The 22,235-nt window shown below is 50.8% G+C and overlaps 1 protein-coding gene across 3 annotated transcripts in view; it reads left to right on the top strand.

The window, feature by feature from the left end:
• The window catches only part of MYH11 (myosin heavy chain 11), a 123,626-nt gene that overhangs the window by 86,867 nt on the left and 14,524 nt on the right, over window positions 1-22,235 (top strand). For all 3 annotated transcript variants that reach the window (XM_079946591.1, XM_079946589.1, XM_079946590.1), the window contains 18 exons: window positions 80-253; window positions 1,625-1,739; window positions 4,411-4,604; window positions 5,982-6,103; window positions 6,227-6,296; window positions 6,461-6,621; window positions 7,985-8,093; window positions 9,819-9,950; window positions 10,042-10,248; window positions 11,217-11,354; window positions 12,445-12,568; window positions 13,274-13,445; window positions 14,973-15,185; window positions 16,300-16,444; window positions 19,412-19,618; window positions 21,129-21,233; window positions 21,322-21,474; window positions 21,697-21,945. In XM_079946591.1, coding sequence (XP_079802717.1) covers window positions 80-253; window positions 1,625-1,739; window positions 4,411-4,604; window positions 5,982-6,103; window positions 6,227-6,296; window positions 6,461-6,621; window positions 7,985-8,093; window positions 9,819-9,950; window positions 10,042-10,248; window positions 11,217-11,354; window positions 12,445-12,568; window positions 13,274-13,445; window positions 14,973-15,185; window positions 16,300-16,444; window positions 19,412-19,618; window positions 21,129-21,233; window positions 21,322-21,474; window positions 21,697-21,945 — 2,790 coding nt within the window. The remainder of the gene's footprint in view (window positions 1-79; window positions 254-1,624; window positions 1,740-4,410; window positions 4,605-5,981; window positions 6,104-6,226; window positions 6,297-6,460; window positions 6,622-7,984; window positions 8,094-9,818; window positions 9,951-10,041; window positions 10,249-11,216; window positions 11,355-12,444; window positions 12,569-13,273; window positions 13,446-14,972; window positions 15,186-16,299; window positions 16,445-19,411; window positions 19,619-21,128; window positions 21,234-21,321; window positions 21,475-21,696; window positions 21,946-22,235) is intronic.

Here is a 22,235-nt window from a genome sequence, read left to right as displayed (position 1 = left end):
TGTTTGGGTGACCAGCTCTTCCTGGCAAGCCTGAGGTTTGGGCATCCTTGCTATGGTCTGCCCTGCTTGTCTTCCACAGAACAACCCTCCAGGTGTGCTGGCCCTGCTGGACGAGGAGTGCTGGTTCCCCAAAGCCACAGACAAGTCCTTTGTGGAGAAGTTGTGCTCGGAGCAGGGCAACCACCCCAAGTTTCAGAAGCCCAAGCAACTCAAGGACAAAACTGAATTCTCTATCATCCACTATGCCGGGAAGGTACCAGCTGAATGTCCCAGGGGTCTCTCTGTCCCAGGGGACCCAGGCAGGATGCTCAGAGTAGGAGCAACTTGTGAATTGCAGAACCCAAAGACATCTGGTATAAATCAAATCCCAACCAAGTCTTATACATGATTTGTCTAAGCAACAGTAAGGGACAAGATATAGAGATATAACATATAATAGAAAGGCTAAGGTATATATAATACACGTATATTAGAGATATAGAATATATAATGTAGTGGAGAGGCTAATATATATGTTGTATATTATATACATATATGAGATATATAATATAATATATTAGAGAGGCTACTGTATACAGCTATTATATTAGCCTCTCTAATATACTCCAACCTCGGTGGCCAGGCAATTCTTTCTTGTATAGACTCTAAATCCTTCCTGCTACAAGTTAAACCCAACAGGAAGGGCCAACTGGAATGGGGTGACCAATAAACCCACTTTTGAGTCCAACAGGAGTCTCCTTTATCATGCCCTTGGGTTTGCCATTGCCAGCCTGTGCCACGCAGGGAAATCTGCGATGGCTGTCTTCTTCTTCCTTCTTCCTCCTTCCTCCTCCTCCACCTCTGTCATCACTGTCATCATGTCATAGCTCTTGATGTACAGGACCTTCCCCTATGGCTCCTGAGGGTCCTGGATAATGTAGAAAAGACAGAGCTCAGTCTGACTTGAAGAATCTTAAGAGTATTTTATTGACTCCCCAGTATCTTCACTGGGGACAAGCAATGCCCTAAACCAGGGATTGGCGAACTACAGCTCAGGTGCCAAACCCAGCCCACAGCCTATTTTTGTAAATAAAGTTTTATTGGCACACAGTTTAGCTCAGGCCTGGCCATCGCAGTTAAAACCTACATCCTGTAAGAGCCCACCAGAGCTATTTTATGAGGTCCTTTCCATTTCATAGTCAAAATAATAAAATTAAAAAGAGGTCCCCAAATTTAATTTAAAAACCAGATTGTTGTCAAGCCTTCACTGGATGAGAGGGGAACTTTGGGTGTGAGGGGAGGGTATTCACCACCAGCAAAGCTCCACACCTTTTGGAAATCACAGGCATCGTGCTGGGCTCTGGAAAAGGGAGGCTGCCAGAGGAGGCTTACTAGGAGAAGGCAAGGATAGAGACGAGGCCTTCCTAGCAAAGGCTACCATGGCTGATGCCCTACTGTGCGCAGAGTCCTTTAAAGTTCTGACCTATTGGTCTCTTCATTGATGTTTGTGGATTCCCATCATGGCAACCACTAATGTTTCCTCTCTGACCTCGGAAGATCCGGGAGGGAAACAGGAGGACTGGAGCCCTGCCCTTAGTTCATAACTGAAGCAGGAGCACCTGACCGGTGGGGTGGTCCTTGGCAGGTGGACTACAATGCAAACGCCTGGCTGACCAAGAATATGGACCCGCTGAATGACAATGTGACTTCCCTCCTCAATGCCTCCTCGGACAAGTTTGTGGCCGACCTGTGGAAGGACGGTAAGGCCCTGCCTGCTGAAGCAGGAGGACTGAACTCCCTCCAGCCCCTTCCAGCTGCCCCTGATTCCCACACCTGCTCCCAGGAGGGGCGGGCCTTTGTGCGGTGGGGGAGAGGGCAGTGTTGGCAGGTGCTAATGATGTCTGATTGACACATTCAACAAATTCCTGAGGCCCTCAACCCCACGCCTGGACCCCAGGGAGAAGGTCCTGAGTCAGGGCTCAGGCACTGATGGAGGAAATATCCTAGAAGGTATGTTGGGTCAGAAGGCCCCTCTGGAGTCAGAAAGGCTTAACTGAATTCTCTTCTCTGCCATGTACCAGCTGTGTGATCTTAGACAAGTCACTTGACTTCCTTAAGCTTCCCTGTCCTCATTGCTAAAGCCAGAAAAAAAAAAAAAATCCCCTACCTCCCCTAAGATTATTGTGAGGGTGAAATGAGATCAGTGGGGCCAAGCTTGACCATGCATCAGGATCTCCTGGAAGGCTTGTTAAAACTCAGACGATCGCTGGGCCTCCTCACAGGGATGGGGCCTGAGAATTTGCATTTCTAACAAGTTCCTGGGTGGTGCTGATGCTGCTGGTTTGGGGACCACACTTCGGTTCCCTTTAAGAATTAGAGAATGGACAATCCAGGTGAAGTACTTAGCATCTGCTGGCCCATAGTAGGGACTTAGTATATATCGGCTGCTGCAATGACTACTAGGGGTGGTGGGCTTTACTGCTTTTGTTCCTGGACCTCGGTGCCCACAGCAGATTTCACTCTTGACACACAGCCTGTGGGCCTAGGGCCTACAGGACTGGCTGCCCTTGCTTTAGGCATGGGGTTCAGTTCTGCCAACATTTCCTGGGTGTCAAGGCCCTGGGATGGGGTAACAGCATCTCAACCTGGGTCATACCTCACACCTAGGACTCATGATGAACTCAGCAAGTCCTTCCTTCAAGGAGCCAGTCTTGTGGGAGAGGCAGACAAACAAAGACATTATTACATGAAGCCTAGTTGAGCACAAGGAGCAGAAATGGTGGGATCTAATGCCAGTGGGGTTGAACCCCACAACACCATCAACCAACTGGATATAATTGACTATACCTGTAGTCTGTGTTGTCCAACAGCAGAACACATGTTCTTCTCAAGCTCATGTGGAACATTCACCAAGATGGACCACACTCTGGACCCTAAAACACACCTTAACAAATTGAAAAGAATAGAAATCATATAATGTCTGCTCTTAGACCACAGTGGAATTGAACTAGAAATAACAGAAAGAGGGCTTCCCTGGTGGCGCAGTGGTTGAGAGTCCGCCTGCCGATGCAGGGGACATGGGTTCATGCCCCAGTATGGGAGGATCCCACATGCCACGGAGCGGCTGGGCCCGTGAGCCATGGCCGCTGAGCCTGCGTGTCCAGAGCCCGTGCTCCACAACGGGAGAGGCCACAACAGTGAGAGGCCCGCGTACCGCAAAAAAAAAAAAAAAGAAAGATAACTGAAAAATCTGAAAATATGTGGAGGTTAAACAACACACTTCTAAATAATACAACGGGTCAAAGAACAAATTTCTTTGACCCATGTGTTATTAGAAGTGTGTTGTCATTTGTTAATTTTCTCAAGGGAAATTTTAAAATGTTGAACCAAATGAAAATGAAAACACTACTTATTAAAATTTGTGGGATACAGCAAAAGCTGTGCTTTGAGGGAAATTTATAGCAATGCCAGGATTGGGCTTGGTATGTGCAGTACCTGCTGGGCCAGTAGGAGTCTCTCATTCTGTTCTGAAAGAAAAAGAGTCTTGGTGGTGATGATAGTAATAATAATGATAATAATACCACCACCCACTCTTTGTTGCTTTGTTGAGCCCTTACCAAAGTGCCAGATTCCTATGTTGGAGTGTTTGCTATGCCTTCTACCCAGAATATTCCTTCTCTTGATATCTGCCTGACTACTTTCTGGTCTCTACTCAAAAATATCAGTTTATCAGAGAGACACCCCCATCATGCTAAGAGATCACCCCCATCACTCCCAACCCACCTTAACCCTGCTTTATCTTTCTAAGCACACCTTCACCACCCAAAATATTATATACCTACATGTGTGATCATTGTCTTCTCCTTCCATTAAAATATCCATAGGATATGAGCTGGGGTCAGGGGGACACAGGGTCTGTGTTTTGTTCACGTCTGTATGCCCAGGGCCTGACACACAGTAGGCTCTCAATAAATATTTGTTGGTGGATGAAGGATTGAAGGCAGGCAGGGAAGTAAGCACTTCACATGCCTTATTCGCTTATTCCTGCCCTGGGAGGTAGATGCTGTCATCAACTCCATTTCATAGAAGGAGAAACTGAGGCACAAAATGACGCTAGGCCAAGGCAGTGGCAAAAGCAGGATTTACTCCCACGTCTCTGTGACAATGTCAGAGAGAATTTGTTCTTTCTGTCACTTAGGAGCTCTCGGGGTCTCAGAAATAGATAATATAGTACTTGGAAAGCAAAGGCCCCTATGCCTCCATTTACCTGCCTCTAGAGGGAAGGTGTTGGCTGGCAGAGGAAAGAATGGGGAATGGTGCCCACAAGGGAGCAGGGGACCTGAGGTCTCAACCTTCCAGGCTGGTCCCCTGGCCTGCTGTGGAGGTTCAGGTTCCCTGGGTGGGCCGACATCACCCTTCATGTGCCCACAGTGGACCGCATCGTGGGCCTGGACCAGATGGCCAAGATGACGGAGAGCTCGCTGCCCAGCGCCTCCAAGACCAAGAAGGGCATGTTCCGCACCGTGGGGCAGCTCTACAAGGAGCAGCTGGGGAAGCTGATGACCACGCTGCGCAATACCACCCCCAACTTCGTGCGCTGCATCATCCCCAACCATGAGAAGAGGGTGAGGCTACCACCCGGCTCCTGGGGGGTCAGAAGGTCCCCCCGGGACATCATCAGGGTCTGTGGGGAAAGGGAAGGCAGACCAGGGTACAAGCGCTGGAGGAAAGCTTGACCACCACCCCACCACCCCGAGGGCTCCATCTGACATGGGTAAGAGGCGCTCATTTCCCAGCCTGGAGGCGAAAGAAGGCAAGGGAGGAAAGGAGAATGCACCCGGGGACCTTGGGCCCTGGAGTGGCTGCACAGGGTATCAGATCACTCATTTGTCCATTATTCCAGCTAATAATTACTGAGCTCCACTTGTGCCAGGAGCTGGGGATACGGTGCTGGATGAATTATTGTCCTTGCCTGCAGGTTTCTTATAATCTAGGGCAGGGGTGCTTTAGCTGGGGGCAGTTGTGTGCCCTCCCTCCGCCGCAGGGGAGATTTGGCCACGTCCGGAGACATTTTTAACGGGGAGGGGGCAGTTACTGGCATCCAGTGCATAGAAGCCGGGGATGCTGCTAAACGTCCTTCAGTGTGCAGGGCAGTCCCCCACCACAGAGGATTATCCAGCCCAAGATGTCAGTATTGCTGAGGTTGTGGGAGAGGTAGACAGCTGACACCCATGATGTTATCTGGGTAAATTACGAGAACACCAAAGAGCTGGGGCTCCCACTTGAGACTGGGGGCTCCGAGAAAGCTTCTTAGAGAATGGGAAGTTGGTGATGTTGAGAGCAGCATGGGAAGGGCACCCTAGGCAGAGGGACCAGAATAAGCAAAAGCGTGGAGGTGAGAAATGAAGGGTCTGGGCAAGGAAACGCTAGGTGGGTCATTTTGTGTTGACGTGTGACGGTGTGAGGAAGGGATTGGGAAGAGCTGAGGCTGGAACTGTGGGTGGGGCTAGATTGTGGAGTTCCTGTGGGTGGACCAGAGCTTGGCCTTCCTTCTGTAGGATGCCATCGGGGGCTTTTAAAAGCAGGGGTATGTCATGATCAGATTCACATTTTAGAAACCAAATAAGGGGATAAGAGAGTCAGGACAGGGTGGGATGATTGTATGAAGCTGTTGTGATCATTGGGACAGGAGAAGATGGGGGTGAGTAGATGGCAGTGACAATGGTAGTGGAGAGAAGTGTATAGATGGGGAGATATTTGGGAGGTAGGAGTCATAGAACTGGTGATGGACAGGAAGTGAGGGAGGGAGAAGTGACGAGGAGGAAGCCCCAGGTGATGCTAGTGCCACCAAGTACGAGAGGTGGCACCAGAGCCCTCAGCTGAGCTCTCACCTGGTGCCCCGTGATCCCCCATGGCCTGGCGAGGTGGGTCACCAGGCCTGAGATTTGGGGCTTGCTGCTCCCCGCGGCCCCGGCGGCCCACTGCCCTTTGCGTCTTTGCAGTCCGGAAAGCTGGACGCCTTTCTGGTGCTGGAGCAGCTGCGGTGCAACGGGGTCTTGGAAGGCATCCGAATCTGCCGCCAGGGATTCCCTAACAGGATCGTCTTCCAGGAGTTCCGCCAACGGTGAGCCCACCGGGGCCGGGCACGGGTGGGGCAGCGGGTGGGACGGGGGTGAGCAGGCTGGGTGGAGGGACAGACGGACGACAGAGATTCACTCGATCGGTGACTCCTGCCCTGTGTCTCAAGCTATGAGATCCTGGCCGCAAACGCCATTCCCAAAGGCTTCATGGACGGGAAGCAGGCCTGCATTCTGATGGTGAGCCCAGCCCCAGCCCCACCCCAAATATCCAACTGCAGACCTCCCGGCCTCTGGCGGTACTTCCCGCAGCTGCTCCGGGTGGGACCCTCCTTAAACACACTTAACCCCTGGCCAAGTGGCATAGCCGAGAACGGGAACTCTCATCCTCCTTCCTTCTGCAGATCAAAGCCCTAGAACTCGACCCCAACTTGTACAGGATTGGGCAGAGCAAAATATTCTTCCGAACTGGCGTCCTGGCCCACCTAGAAGAGGAGCGGGACTTAAAGATCACCGACGTCATCATGGCTTTCCAGGCGATGTGTCGCGGCTACCTGGCCAGAAAGTAAAGACCCACGCGCTATCGCCTCCCTGCAAACACAGACCAGAAATACAAAATTTCGGGGGCTTTCTGGCCTCATGTTCTGATTTTCTGATTCTAAGAGGCCATCTGCTCTAAGATGCATCATTGATTGAATGGCAGCCTTTTCTTGGGGGAGAGAAATGCTACCACTTTAAATATATGCACTAGTTGTAAGGGCAGGGCAGGAAGGAGTTAAGACCATGGGCTCTGGAGAGTTAGACGTGGGTTCTAACCCTGGCTCCCCTACTTATTTGCTGAAGAACCTTGAGAAGGTTACTCTACCTCTGAGCCTCAGGAAAATGAACATAATCATTCCTGCCTCATAAACTTCTTTTAATGAGGGATCAATGAAATACTGCATGAAAAGGGTTGAGAACAGTGGCTGGCTATCATTTCAGAAATGTGAGAATATGATAAAGTGTCTGAGGAAAGAGTATTTGTGTCTATACCCCTATGTCCAAGTGGGACTCATAAGGCAAAGTCTTAGAAGGCCTGATGCCCCCTCTGTTTTGGGAATCCTGGGGGCTGGGTGAGGGCTGCAGTTCCTCCATGAAACTCACACCCCAAACAGGACACAGGGGCTGGCAGAGTAGCTCTTGTCCAGGGCATATGTCTTCAGGAGGTACGGACCATGCACTCATCTGCAGAGCCCTGACTGTGTCAAGCTGATTCATTGTCAAGTAGACCCAGGATGGTCAAGGCCAGATCTGGGGAGCTCTTGGTCCAGGGACAGACCTAAACTGTTAACTTTCATAACTAAATTCTCTGTTGCCACCCCTCCCACCTCCAGACTAACTGGGGCAATTTTATTCTTCAAATTCACCCACATCCAAGATGGCAGCCACAATGGCAGCCACACAGAGGCGAGAGGATGGTGCTCACTGTTCTGTGGTTTCTCAAACCCAGTAGCCCTTAAGTAGGAAGAGTGCTGGTTCTGTGTCAGGTCTGGGATTTTAAATTATCTGAGGAACGGATAGGTTTGTCAGACACTCAGCTTTGGGGAAGATGTGGCACAGCTGAGGGTGTAGGACACCCCTTAGGAATGGTGTAGCATAGATCAGTTTCCTAGGTGTTGTCAGGACCACAGATCTGAATCCAGGGCATTTTGTGGGCCTTGGGTCTTCCTTGTCCACTGAGAAAGGCTCTGGTCTCCAGATGGTATACTTTTGCTGATGCTCAGAGCTTCCTGGAGAATCTGGGCTGGAGAGAATGGGGGACGTCCTTGTACAAGTCACTAAATCACAGGCCAAAGAGAAGCATCCTGCCTTCGGGATGCCGTGACAACACAGTGAGGTGTGTGTGGAGCCAAGCAGGTCTTCTCACAGCTCCCCTTCCCTCTCCCCAGGGCTTTTGCCAAGAGGCAGCAGCAGCTGACGGCCATGAAGGTGATTCAGAGGAACTGCGCTGCCTACCTCAAGCTGCGGAACTGGCAGTGGTGGCGGCTCTTCACCAAAGTGAGTGCCTCCTTCTCCCACCCCCCACCCCCCTCCCAGTCCTTGGTCTTCACTTGGACGCTGTCCATGTGGAACTGGAGGTGATTGACAGCAGGTGTGCAACTGAGGGCTTGAAACCAAACCTTGCCCTTTGGCGATTCTCCGGGCCTGAGAAAGGCCCCCTCTTTGGCACATGGGTTACAGCCATGACCTTAACCCAGATGCAGAGCCTTTCAGTCACCGCGAGGATCGCCTATTGCGCCTTTAGAGCCCTACCCACTTCCCTCCATAGCCCCAGCAAGCACGAATCTGTTCTCCATTTCTATAATTTTGTCATCTCAAGGATGCTATATAAACGAGGTCCTTCAGTATGTCACCTTTTGAGATGGGCTTTTGTCACGAAGCATCATTCCCTGGAGATCCCTCCATCCAGCTTGCTGTGTATATCCATTGTTTGTTTCTCTGGGTACAACTTGGTCTTGCAGCATCGCTGGCTGTCATGAGCCAGTCGTGCAAAGACTTGCTCTGTAGGGACAGACATGGCTTTCTCTTTGGTGCCCTTGAGTGTGTAAATGGGCACTGAGCAAGTATGTATTGAGGAACTACTGTGCACCAGACACATGCAAGGTGCTAGGGGTGTCCTGGCCTCATGAATATTCTAGTCAAGTGGGGAAGCAGACGGGGTCAGCACAGGAACCAATGCCCATGGCAGACTGGGGTCATCGCAGGAAGGAAGCCACAGTGTGTCTGACAGGGGCTCCCCTAGTCCCAGTCAGGGCTTGAACACAGGAGTTAGGAGTCAGCTTGGTGAAGAGCAGTGAGGGGAAGCTGCTTTTGGAAATGTTCATCCCCACTGACCCAACTTCTAGAAAACTCTTCTCAGAAAACCATCTGAAATAAAGAAAATCAAGAATGAAGGGCATTCATTTTCAAGAGCAAAATTTCCGTGCCCAGCCCTGGCAGACTGACTCACACCAGCTCATCCATCAATGGGATATTTTTCAACCATTAAAAATGATGGTTATCTAAAAGTCAAGTTGTAAAGCTGATGGGACAGCATGGGGTGATAATTATCTTATAGCTTTTAGTAATCAAAGCAGCAAGTAGGGAATTCCCTGGCAGTCTAGTGGTTAGGACTCCACGCTTTCACTGCCAGGCACCTGGGTTCAATCCCTGGTGGGTGAACTGAGATCCCACAAGCCGTGCAGTGCAGCCAAAAAAAAAAAAAGCAGCATGTAACACTGGGCAGCGTGATCTCAGGTGTTTTTTTTTCATGTGCAGGACAATGCTGAGAATGGGAGGTCGGATGTAGGGGATTTTTCTTTCCTTTTCTCTCTGGAGGGAAACATATCAGTTTGTCAGCAGCAGTTCTCTCAGGATGGGACTAAATGGGGGGAGGGGAGACTTTCTCCTTTCACTTTGCACCTCTTCCCATTGCTCTAATTTAGGATTTTTCGATCTCAGCACTGCTGATATCTTGGGATGGATAATTCTGTGTTGGGGGGGGGGCTGTCCTGAGCATTCTAGAATGTTGGGCAACATCCCTGGCCTATATCCACTAGATGCCAGTAGCATTCCCCACCCCAGTTGTGACAGCTGAAACTGTCCCCAGAAATTTCCAAATATCCCGTTAGGATCTGAGAGTGGAGTAAAATTGTCCTTTGCTGAGAACCACTGATTTATTTATTATGAGAGTGTTTCCCTTGTGCCACGAAAGCAAGTGACGGGCTGACCCTCTGTGCGCAGGTGAAGCCCCTGCTGCAGGTGACGAGGCAGGAGGAGGAGATGCAGGCCAAGGAGGATGAGCTGCAGAAGACCAAGGAGCGGCAGCAGAAGGCAGAAAGCGAGCTCAAGGAGCTGGGGCAGAAACACGCGCAGGTACCGGGCCGGGAGCCTGGCCGGGGCTGTGGAGGGCAGGACGCCTGCTCCTGTGGGGCTCACGGGCCGTCTCCCCACCCTCTGCATGCAGCTGACTGAGGAGAAGAACCTGCTTCAGGAGCAGCTGCAGGCAGAGACGGAGCTGTACGCGGAGGCCGAGGAGATGCGGGTCCGGCTGGCAGCCAAGAAGCAGGAGCTGGAGGAGATCCTGCATGAGATGGAGGCCCGCCTGGAGGAGGAGGAAGACAGGGGCCAGCAGCTGCAGGCAGAGCGGAAGAAGATGGCCCAGCAGATGCTGGTAAGGCACTGCAGGGGCAGCCCTCGGTGGGTACGAAATCCCTTGACCCTCACGGCAGGCCTGTGAGGTGCATCTGACGTTGTATGTCCCCTTTGGACAGAGAAAGAGACTAAGGCTCGGAGAGAAACCGCCATCTGCCCACACAGGTCTCCTTGGAAGCCTGCTCAGTTCTACTGCCCTGCCTTTCATGTGCAAACACCTTTCTTCCTAATAGCAACCCTGGATGAGGGGTAATTGTATCAGTAAGCTATTGTTGCAGAACCAAAACACCCCAAAACTTAGCAGCTTGGAAATAGCAAACATTTATCTCACACAGTCGTGACTCTTGAGAGTGGCTTAGCTGGGTGATTCTGGCTTAGAGCCCCGTACAAGGTTGCAGTCAGGATGTCAGCCTGGGCTGCAGCATCTGAAGGCTGGACTGGGGCTGGAGGACTCACTTGCACATGGCTCACTCACACGACTGTAGGCAGGAGGCCTCCGTTCCTCACTATGTGGGCTTCTCCATAGGGCTGCTTGAGTGCCCTCACAACGTGGCAGCTGGCTTTCCCCAGATGGAGTGAATGAAGAGACAACAGGGAGGAAGGTGCAAAGCCTTTTATAGCCTAATCTCTGACTTATACACTCCATCACTTCCTCTTGATATTATTTGTTAGAAGCAAGTCACTAAGTCCAGCTGACACTCAAGGGGAGGAGAATTAGGCTCCACCTCTTGAAGGGAAGAGTATCAAAGAATTTATGGACGTATTTTTAAACCACCATGGTATCTACTATCCCCATTTTACAGAGGAGGAGACTGAGGCTCCACAAAGAAAAGTGGCTTACCCAAACCTTTTCTTTGTGATGAAAGGAGATGGCAGAGCACTGCAGGGGGCCATCAGGCTAAGCCTCTGTATCCATGAGTCCCCAGAGCTCCGGGAGAGTGACTTCGTTTTAAGCAAGGCTGTGGTTCTTTTCCTTCCCCCACAAAGGACCTGGAAGAACAGCTGGAGGAAGAGGAAGCTGCCAGGCAGAAGCTACAACTTGAGAAGGTCACAGCTGAGGCCAAGATCAAGAAACTGGAGGATGATATTCTGGTCATGGATGATCAGAACAATAAACTGTCAAAAGTGAGTGGGGTTGAGCGTCTTTGTTAAAATGACAGGCTCGTGAGGGCTGAGGACTCCAGATGCCTTCCCTTTTTAGTCAGAGACAAGGTATTGAAGGCTGAGCAAGTAGTTATGTCCAGCATTGACGTGGCGGCCTTGTGACTGCCGTCTGGATGCAGGTGTGCCATGGATGGGGTCCCCGGTGGTCCCACCAGCACCAGGGCTGCCACGGAGCAAGTCTCAGAAACACCACGACCGATGGAACCTCCAAGTTGTACAAGGGTGGGAGGGCAATGCACCTGGGATTCAGGGGCCCCTCTCACATTCTCACCATCCATTTGCAGTTGGTAATAGGGGAACCAGCTGTCCTGGGACTGAAGGGTTTCTGGGATGCGGGACTTTCAGCCCCTAAGACGGAAATGTCCCAGTGTAAACCAGGATGACTAGGTCACCCTAGTCAGTAACCACTAAGCAGCCCCACTGAGGCGGACTACCTTTAGTCCTTTGAGCTGGGCACCGACTGCGAGCCAGTCCGTGTCAGGTGCAGGGCACGCACTGTGGAGGAGGACCCTGTCCTCGTAGGGCTTATATCCTAGTGAGGCAGCAAGTAGATAATCATACACGCAAACGTTAATTGCCGTTGTGATCAGGACTCTGAAGGAGGTGTTCACCATCTTATAAGACCAGAGCACTAGGGGATGGGGGGTGGGATTCAGGGGAGGCTTCCTGGAGGAAGTGACATTTAAGTGGAAACCTGAATAGCGAGAAGCAGTTAGAAGGAGAGGGGGTGGAGGCACATCCCAGGCAGATGGTCCCGTCTGTGCAAGAGCCCTGAGGCTGGGAGGAGCTGGCCTGTGGTAGGAAAGGAAAGAGGGGCCCCCTGGCTGGGACATGAAGTTGAGGGGTGGAGGGGCCTGAGATGAGGAGTAGTCAATCTTTGGAAATTATTATTGTAAAGGAACTTCTCTTTCCCCGTTGAAAACTCTAGGTTGCATTTGGTTATAATGTGGGCTTTCCTTTCAACTGTTTATCTGGAAATTACTAACAGTGAAATGTAGACCCTGGAGAAAAGGAAAAAACGAATGATATTTCTTTTTCTTTCCCCCCAAAGGAGCGAAAACTCCTTGAAGAGAGGATTAGTGACTTAACAACAAATCTTGCAGAAGAGGAAGAAAAAGCCAAGAATCTTACCAAGCTGAAAAATAAGCACGAATCTATGATTTCAGAACTGGAAGGTAAAACGGCTACCCAGTGATATTTTTTTTTGTTTTTTAAAAAATTATATATATATTTATTTATGGCTGCATTGGGTCTTCGTTGCTGCACGCGGGCTTTCTCTAGTTGCGGCGAGTGGAGGCTACTCTTCGTTGTGGTGCGCGGGCTTCTCATTGTGGTGGCTTCCCTTGTTGTGGAGCATGGGCTCTAGGCACGCGGGCTTCAGTAGTTGTGGCGTGCGGGCTCAGTAGTTGTGGCTCGCGGGCTCTAGAGCGCAGGCTCAGTAGTTGTGGCACACGGGCTTAGTTGCTCAGCGGCATGTGGGATCTTCCCGGACCAGGGCTCGAACCCGCGTCCCCTGCATTGGCAGGCGGATTCTTAACCATCACGCCACCAGGGAAGTCCCCCAGTGATGTTTTGAATGGACATTTTAAAAGTAGGAATATCAGACAGGAAATTTGAGAATGGAAGATTATTGCAGGAAGGGGACAACCCTATCCAGCTGCCTGCTCACCCTTAGTGAACACACACGTTAATTCCAGAAAGTGCTTGTCACCAGGACTGGCTTTCCTTCCACAAGACAGTGGTGCCGGCGGGACAGTTATCAGTGGGGGGGATGTGTGAGTGTGAATTTCCTCCATGTGAAATGCCTGAGCAGAAAGGCTCGTCCTCCAGGGGTCTCTCTGGTAGTGTCCACCTCCTGAGGGGCCCTGGCTTTGTTGTAGTGCGGCTGAAGAAGGAGGAGAAGAGCCGGCAGGAGCTGGAGAAGCTGAAGAGGAAGCTGGAGGGCGAGGCCAGCGACTTCCACGAGCAGATAGCCGACCTGCAGGCGCAGATCGCTGAGCTCAAGATGCAGCTGGCCAAGAAGGAGGAGGAGCTGCAGGCAGCCCTGGGCAGGTAGCGAGGCTGGCGGGGCAGGTCCAGTGTGTGCTGGTGCCCTGAGGGCCACTGCCGATCTGCGGGGGCCTCGGTCTTCCTCCTCCTCCTCCAGGCAGGCCTCCATCTCATGCTAGGTGGCCCAGGCCAGGCCTCCCGGGTGCCTCCCAGTCCTGCTGGCACCTTCAGAACTTTCCCTTTGACTTTCTTCTCTTCCCTCCAAACTCATCCTCTCTTCTCCCACTGTGTCTGCCTCTTGGGTGCCCAGCCTTTGTCGTCTACACCCCAGCTCTGGATTTCTGGTCGTGCACGGAGTCTGTTCTGTTGGCACCTCAAACACCACGGGTCCGAGGCTGAGAGGACCCTCCTGTCCCCCGCCCCCTCCTTCTGAGGTCCTTCTTTTTGTGAATGTGTCTCCTCCCTAGCTTTTACCCTCCTTCTTGTCCCACGCACAGCGTGCAGCAGTCCTCAGAGTCTGCCCGTCCCCTGAGGTGTGTCCCACACCCTTTCCTCTGTGCCCCCTTCTCCCAGCTCTGAGCTGGATTCACTCTAATGGCTTCCCCCCGGGGGTATTACAGCAGCAACAACTAATGGGTATTAGCCTGCTCGCCGTACGCTAAGTTCTGCTCAAGCAGTGTCTTTGCAGACACTTGGCCAGGTATGCAGCTGTTACCTCCGTTCACTGAGGAGGAAGCTGAGCCAGGGGAGGTGAAGGGACATGTGACAGTCACCCAGCTTTTGAGAGACAGGCTGGGATCCATTCTCTGATTAATCCCCTGGCCAGCTCTCCCTCAGCCCGTTTGTGCCATGTGACAGTACGAGGGTGATGGGCCATCTCGTGCCTTCCCTCCTGAGGGTCCCTTTCCATCCATCGTGGGCAAAACCAGAGGCAGCTCCACAGTGGTCAGGAGGGAGCTCCCTTCCGTGCCATTCAGACAAGGCTCCCCATGTCCCACACTGACCCCCAGTCACTGCCTCCCCCGGTTTTAACATCCCCCCCGCCCCACCCCCAAGCAGTGCCTGGCTAAGAGCTTTGCATGTAGCAGAACTCAGATGCTGAGCAGATGGAAGAAAGAATAAACCAGTAGTTGCCAGGGAGGAATAATTGTCTAACATTCAGAAAGCATCTATTAGGCTCCTAATGTAGACAAGGCACCTTGCTAGTCTGGGACAGCGCTTTGTATTGTCTATATCTCTCTGTCTCTGCCTCTCTCTCTCTCTCTCTCTCTCTCTCTCTCTCTCTCTCTCTCTCTCTCTCTCTCGCTCACTCGCTCGCTCACACACACACACACACACACACACACACACGTGCAGCATGACCTGTTTTTTTACATCAGCCCTTGGAAACCACGTTTCTGCATAAGCCTCCAAACCGTCCAGCGTGGCAAGAAGTGGTCTGCTGTGTCTCGGGACATGAGCGAAACATGTTTTGATATGTATGGAACCCAAATGGCTGGTTACATAAAGCCATTTTTGGCCACATTGTGGGATGGATAGCAGGGGGCTCAGGACCCCAGGGTCTTAATTCTGGGGATCCGTCCCCGGCAGGCTTGATGATGAAATCGCTCAGAAGAACAATGCCCTGAAGAAGATCCGGGAGCTAGAGGGTCACATCTCAGACCTCCAGGAGGACCTGGACTCAGAACGGGCCGCGAGGAGCAAAGCTGAGAAGCAGAAGCGGGACCTCGGGGAGGAGCTGGAGGCGCTGAAGACGGAGCTGGAGGACACGCTAGACAGCACGGCCACCCAACAGGAGCTTAGGTGAGGGGCCCCCGCCCCACTGGCCCGCCACGCTGATGCGACGGTGGAGAGGGGCAAACCCGAGCAGATCCTGGGTCATGGGGTTCCTCAGGCCCTACGTTTATCGGCCTGATTGTACTTTGCTTTAACTAATATAAGCATGCTTACTTTTAATCTTATTTTGCATGACAGTCAGAGGATATACTCAATTAGAGAATGATTTGAAAACTGTAGGAAAGTAGATACCAAAAGCATCACCCCCAGTCCCACCACAGTTAACATTTTGGGGGATTTCATTCCTGTCTTTTCCTGTGTGTGTTAAATTTTCAAAATAATATTTATTAGATTGGTCTCTGATTAAAGAGTCACTGCAGGCTAACAGCCAACAACAACCAAAAAACACAAAAACAAAACCCACCATAAGAACGGGTCACCTGCCAGATAATGAAAGTTACTGCCTGACTTTGGTGAAACTAGATCGCTTATTCATTCAACAAATACACAAATGTGCTTTGAGTGCACCCTGTATCAAGCGCTAACATGGAGAATTATTTCCCACATTTTGGGTTTTGTGCTACATCACTTACCTGGGCCTAGAAGCCAGCACAGTGTTCTTCTCCATTCCCACTGGCCCAGTGCAATGGCTCAGAGCATGGGCACAGAGTCAGACTGTTTGGGTTCAAATTCTCGCCCTATCACAATGGTTTCAACAGCTTGGGCAAGCTGCTTACTTTCTTAGCTTTAGGTTCCTCATCTATAAAATAGAAACGATGATATTCTTGCCTCTTAGGGTCACTCTGAATATTATATGAGATGAACTTAGGTCAGGGCCTGGCATATTGTGCATGCTCAGTAAATAAGAGCTAATGTTAATATTTACGGTACAGTTTGCAATTCACTTTGCATTCTTCCAACAATATCATGTGCTGTATTTTGTGTATTTTGTGTATTTGTTTGCCAGCCCTGGGAGATTCTGGGCAGGTAGCATGCTCCTCGTTTTGAGGAAATTCCAGGTCCAGAGAGGTTAGGTGACTCCCCCAAGGTCACCCGGGAGAGCGCTCGTTCTTCTGCACAGTACTGTCTGAGGTGAACCGCTGTCTCCTCCACCGCCAGCCACTGTATTCTTCCTGTCCAGGGCCAAGAGGGAGCAGGAGGTGTCGATACTGAAGAAGGCCCTGGACGAGGAGACTCGGTCCCACGAGGCCCAGGTGCAGGAGATGAGGCAGAAGCACACGCAGGCCGTGGAGGAGCTCACTGAGCAGCTGGAGCAGTTCAAGAGGGTGAGTTGCGATGCTTTTTTTGTGACAACAAAATATCAAGAACAATATGTCAACAGCTTCAAATAACTACATACCAGTGTCTATACTGAGACCAATAACAAGCTACAACAATTCGAATGAGAGTGATGACAGCCAGCATTTATTAAGTGCTTACTGTATATTCTGCTGATTAATCTTCACAACCACCCACTGGGATAGGTACAATGAAGCTCAGTTTACACATGAAGGAACTGAGGTCCAGAGCACCTAGAGGTCACACAGCTAGTCAGCGAGCGCCCAAGCAGTCTGGCTCTGGGCCCACTTCTTAGCCTCTCCAGGGTAGGGTCTACTATACGCTGCTCTTATGGATAAGCAAAGTTTAGCACAACTTCTGGGAAGGTAGCAACACTGAGAACCTTCTAGCCATCTTCATTTCTCTGCAGATCAGAAGAAGACTATCATTATTTGATTTGAGTAGCAAGACAGCTCTCCCTGCTGTAGTTTTTTTTTTTTAATTAATTAATTTATTTTGGCTGTGTTGGGTTTTCGTTGCTGTGCGCGGGCTTTCTCTAGTTGCGGCAAGCGGGGGCTACTCCTCGTTGCGGTGCGCGGGCTTCTCATTAGGGTGGCTTCTCTTGTTGCAGAGCATGGGATTTAGGCTCATGGGCTCTAGAGCGCAAGCTCAGTAGTTGTGGTGCACGGGCTTAGTTGCTCCATGGCATGTGGGATCTTCCCGGACCAGGGCTCCAACACGTGTCCCCTGCATTGGCAGGCAGATTCTTAACCAGTGCACCACCAGGGAAGTCCGCAGGTGTAGTTTGAGAATGGCTAGATCTAATCTTTCTTTCTCCCATGGTTGGCTACTTGGGGTATATGGGACTTGAGACAGTTAAATAGCTCTACTCTGAATCCTTCGTATCGGGAACTTTCTCTCCCTTTGGAGAATTTCCTTGTATTTCCTTCCCAGGAGGGAATTTTTTTAGCTTACGACATCCTGCCAGGTTGCTTCCCTAAGAGTCTGAATTATACCATCCTCAGCGCTACGGCTTCCCCCCTGCACTTTCTAGATTAAATGGCTGTTGCGTTACCTAAAAATTGTTGGAGTTTGCATTTGTTTCTATCGCCAATCAAAGTAAATGTTCTTCTATGAGCTGGTTCACCACCGGTTCTATCAGAATCTCAGAATTTTCCCGTACATTTAAATAACGCCAGCAATCCCTCATACGGCACTGTTTATATGCCACTGTTCAAAGTTTTACGGACACTGACTCATTTAATTTCACTCGTGACCTTTGCTAAAATGCAAATCTCCAGGCCCCACGCTGAAACGTGCTGTGCCAGACTGAACACCCCTCATGCTCCAAATGGAGAAAAGGACGCCTGTTCATGTCCCCTTGTCACTTGTCACATGGGGTCTGAATATGAATCTTCAGCATTCTGTCCGTTCTTTATATGTGTTGGATAAATAAGACCTTGCTGATTTTATCTACAACATGTATTTCCCCTTTTAATTGTCTTCCCTTTTTTATGTTCAGAAGTTATTTTTTATTGTGATAGCATCTGAACCCAAATGGGCTCTTCCCACCTTCTGAATAGTAAGGCCTCCAGACAGTGGTAAGGTGTGTGTGTCCCTCTTACTCTGTGTTTGGAAGAGTGGGGCCTGGAAAGGTAACTGACCAGCACCGAGCCAGGTGGCTGTCAGAGGTGAGCAGGGGCTGGAAGCCACACCCCGGATTCACAGCCTGGCCTCTTTGGAAAGACTCAGTTGTTCATGCCACCAGCAGACAGCATCCACGTCTGACCTGTATAAGAAAGAAGAGCCTGGGAACGCCTGTCCACCATCTCAGGAGCGTTGAAAAAGAGGACTATTTGACCTCTAGCAACTTTTCAGATTGTTGGGAAAAAGTTGTAACATCATTCCTATCTTGAATCCCCTTACATGTGTATAGCGTTGCCACCATTCTGGGAAAAAGGTTTTTGGGGAGCCCAGATCCCGTGAGGTCCCCCAGGGTCCTTGCTCATCAATCTGCACTATTACCCTAAGAGGCACTTTGTCCCTGTCTGAGGTCCCAGCAGCTCTTAGTCACACCTGGAGCAGAGGAATGGCTTCTGAGGCTGCCTGGACACTGCACAGCACCTTCCTGGGGCTGAGGATGAGCCCACTGTTGCTTCCTCTGCTCTTGAGACCCACACTTCTCTCTTGCTTCTTTCCTCCTCCCTACAGCCCTGGGAGAAGGCTCCTCCCTTCTTCTGCTTTTTCCCAAAATACTTTTTTTCTTGGAGAAACTCATGCACCTACATGAGCTAGTTAGATAAAATAACTTTCTCTAAACTTTCACAGAAATGGCAGTGTACATTCAATGATAAATCTGATGGACAATAGGGAATGGTGGGGACTGGGGCCAAGTGGAGTGTGATTGCCCTATTTACAGGGCTGGCTGCTATGTAGATCCAGCTGACTGTTACCTTGGAGGAAGGCAAGACCTCTGTTTCCAGATCTTTAGTTTGTTTTTTTGAAAGTCAGACTTACAGAGGTATATGCAGCAAAATTCACCAATTTTAAATGTATAGTTCAATAATTTTGACAAATGTATTCATTAGTGTAACCACCACCTAGCCATGAAATAGAAGATTTGATTTTTAAAAAGAGAAGCTGGGAATCCAGATTTTTATGTGGTATTTCTTAATTAAAATGTTAAAAGGTACTGCATGGATTAAACAGGACAGGATGGCAGGGTTGATGCAGCCCAGGGGATGCCAGTTTGCAACCTCTGAGCTTTAGGAAAATGGAATCCGAAAAGTCTTACTGGTGATTGTGTGTTCTTCACTGTGTCGTGTCCCTCCCCTGAGGCAGGGGGCACAGGTCCCTGGACTTACTGAGGGAGGGGAAAGGAAAGAGAAAGAACCCCCGACAGCACAGGTCCCTATCTTAAATGCTCACTCAGCCACGGCTGTAACACCTTCCCTCCCCTCTGCCTCTCTGGCCAGGCCAAGGCCAACCTGGACAAGAACAAGCAGGCGCTGGAGAAGGAGAACGCAGACCTGGCTGGAGAGCTGCGTGTCCTGAGCCAAGCCAAGCAGGAGGTGGAGCACAAGAAGAAGAAGCTGGAGGTGCAGCTGCAGGAGCTGCAGTCCAAGTGCAGCGATGGGGAACGGGCCCGGGCCGAGCTCAATGACAAGGTCCACAAACTGCAGGTGAGGCAGGCTTCGCTGGGACCGACCCTTGAGGAATGAGGCTCTTCCGGGTAACAAAGCCTCTCTCGTGGCAAAGCAAGTCCGTTTCCTCTAGTTACATTCCTTGGGGAGATGAGGTGGTCGCCCTATTCAATTTAATGTTTAAAAACTCTCTTCCACTCATTCAGTGAGTATTTATTGAGTGCCTGCTGTATGCCAGGCACCATGTTTAATCCTGAGATACAAGAGCAAGGAAGCAGACAGACACTGTCCCTGCCCCAGGAGAACTCCAGACTAGTGGAGGGTAAGACGTTAATAACCACATAAATGAATGTAAAATGATGCTGGAAAGCAGAGGCATATAATGCAATAAGTGTAAATAATATGGGTGCCTGGGCTGCAGGAGGAGGGGTCAGGAAAGGCTTCCCTAAGATGTATAGTCTGACAGGTAAGAAGTCTATCTACTTATAGGCAGAGGGAGCAGCATGTGTAAAGGCCCGGCAGCAAGTGGGAAATTAGAAGAGATCACGTAAGGCCAGTAGAGCTAGATGCCGAATGGAAGGGGAAATGTGGCACAAAATAGGATTGGAGAGGTAGGTTGTGGCCGGAGGACACAGGGCCTTCAAGGCCCCATTATATGTATGTTGGTCTTTACTCTGAGTGATGGGAAACCACTGATGGGTTTTAAGCTGAAGAATGACATGGTCTGGTTTTCTTTGGTCTTAATTAGCTTTGAATAGACATTTGGCCTGACCTGCCATTCGTGGGATATGGCCCCACCTCTGATAAAGATTTAATGCACCTAGAGCCTGGGATGAGGGTGCAGGGCAGCGTTAAGTATGAATTTTTCCACATGCAGTTGGGCACAGGGGTTTTGCTATCCTAAGAAAAGCAACGTCCTGAAGGAGTGGAGTCAAGATCATTTACATCCTTACTGTAAATGGGAAGAGAACAGATGGTGTGCAGGTATCTCCGAAAGGACTTGCTCAGAGATACCAGCTCCTGGAGTAAAAGGCAGAGGAAAGTTAGAAGGCTTTTACCTTTAGTGTCTGCGTCTTTGGTTTTGCCACAAGGGTCAGTGAAAGGGCAAAGAGCAGGGGTGAAGAAGAGGGGTGGTAGGGACAGGACCCCTGGAAGTGGAAGTGCCACCTGCAGTCCCTTCCCCCACTTTAGGGAGTGAGTGAGCCCAGAACATTGTTCAGTGTCTGGAGCCTCAGACCTGCTGCTTCATCTTTGCCAACCTTGGCAAGGATCCAGGATCCATTTAGAGGGATCAGGGCCCAGTCAGCACAGTCTAACTACAGTCTAACAGGGCTCTAACAGGGTCCTAGAACCAGAGTCTACAGCCAGAGATTGCAACTTGTACGTGATGTGCTTCCCTGGGGGGGCATGGAGTGACCATGACCAGGCCGCCTAGCTCATGGGTATTTTGCAGTGGATACCCCAAGGCCTATCACTGAGTACAAAGGGCTCCTCTTAATGAGGATCCTGTTCTAGAGGTTCCGACTAACCAGTCTCTTGGCACCCTCAGAATGAAGTTGAGAGTGTCACGGGGCTGCTCAACGAGGCAGAGGGGAAGGCCATCAAACTGGCCAAGGACGTGGCATCCCTTGGGTCCCAGCTCCAGGACACCCAGGTGGGTATCGTGCCACATCAGCCAGAGGCACCTGGGGTACGACCTTCCTGGGGGTGGGCCGCTAGACTTCCATGTGTCATTTCCATAGGAGCTGCTTCAAGAAGAAACCCGGCAGAAGCTCAATGTGTCCACCAAGCTGCGCCAGCTGGAGGATGAGAAGAACAGCCTACAGGACCAGCTGGATGAGGAGATGGAGGCCAAGCAGAACCTGGAGCGCCACATCTCCACTCTGAACATCCAGGTGCCCCTGCATGTCCTTGCGTTTCTGGGCCTGAGCCCTTAAGGGTAGATCAGTGGCTCCGATGTGATTGTGGTAGAATGGTGGCGCCATTTTGATTGGCTCGCTGGCTCCCCCTGCTGTTGCGTTTCTTCAATGAGTCGGTGGTCTTTGCTTCTCAGGGGCGCAGGGATGGGAATCCCTCACCACCCTCCTCTCACCCCACCCTGGACACTGCCATTTCAGCTCTCCGATTCGAAGAAGAAACTGCAGGACTTTGCCAGCACCGTGGAATCCCTGGAAGAGGGCAAGAAGAGGTTCCAGAAGGAAATTGAAGGCCTCACCCAGCAGTACGAAGAGAAGGCAGCTGCTTATGACAAACTGGAAAAGACCAAGAACAGGCTTCAGCAAGAGCTGGACGACCTGGTCGTTGATTTGGACAACCAGCGGCAACTGGTGTCCAACCTGGAAAAGAAGCAGAAGAAGTTTGATCAGGTAGGGGCTAGAGGGCCCTCCACTCTGCTCATGGACCCTGGCTGGGGGGAATCGGGTCTGCAAAGTATCCAGTGTGGCTGCTGCGTGTGTGTCAGCATCCCATCCAGGCTTTGCTGGATGCGATGGAAGCCTAGCCTGCTCTGTGTGAAACAGCAGTTAGGGCTTCTTGGTCAGAGGGAGGAGAGTGGCAAAGCCTCAGTGACTGTGACTTTCCGGGTCCCACCACCATAAGGGCCATCTAGAAACCCAGTCATGCCTTGGGCTCTAGCCCTGATAAGGAACGAGGTTTA

This window comes from Stenella coeruleoalba (assembly GCF_951394435.1).
Source record: "Stenella coeruleoalba genome assembly, chromosome: 15".
Lineage (NCBI taxonomy): Eukaryota > Metazoa > Chordata > Mammalia > Artiodactyla > Delphinidae > Stenella > Stenella coeruleoalba.
This window is presented reverse-complemented; position numbering and strand designations above follow the sequence as displayed.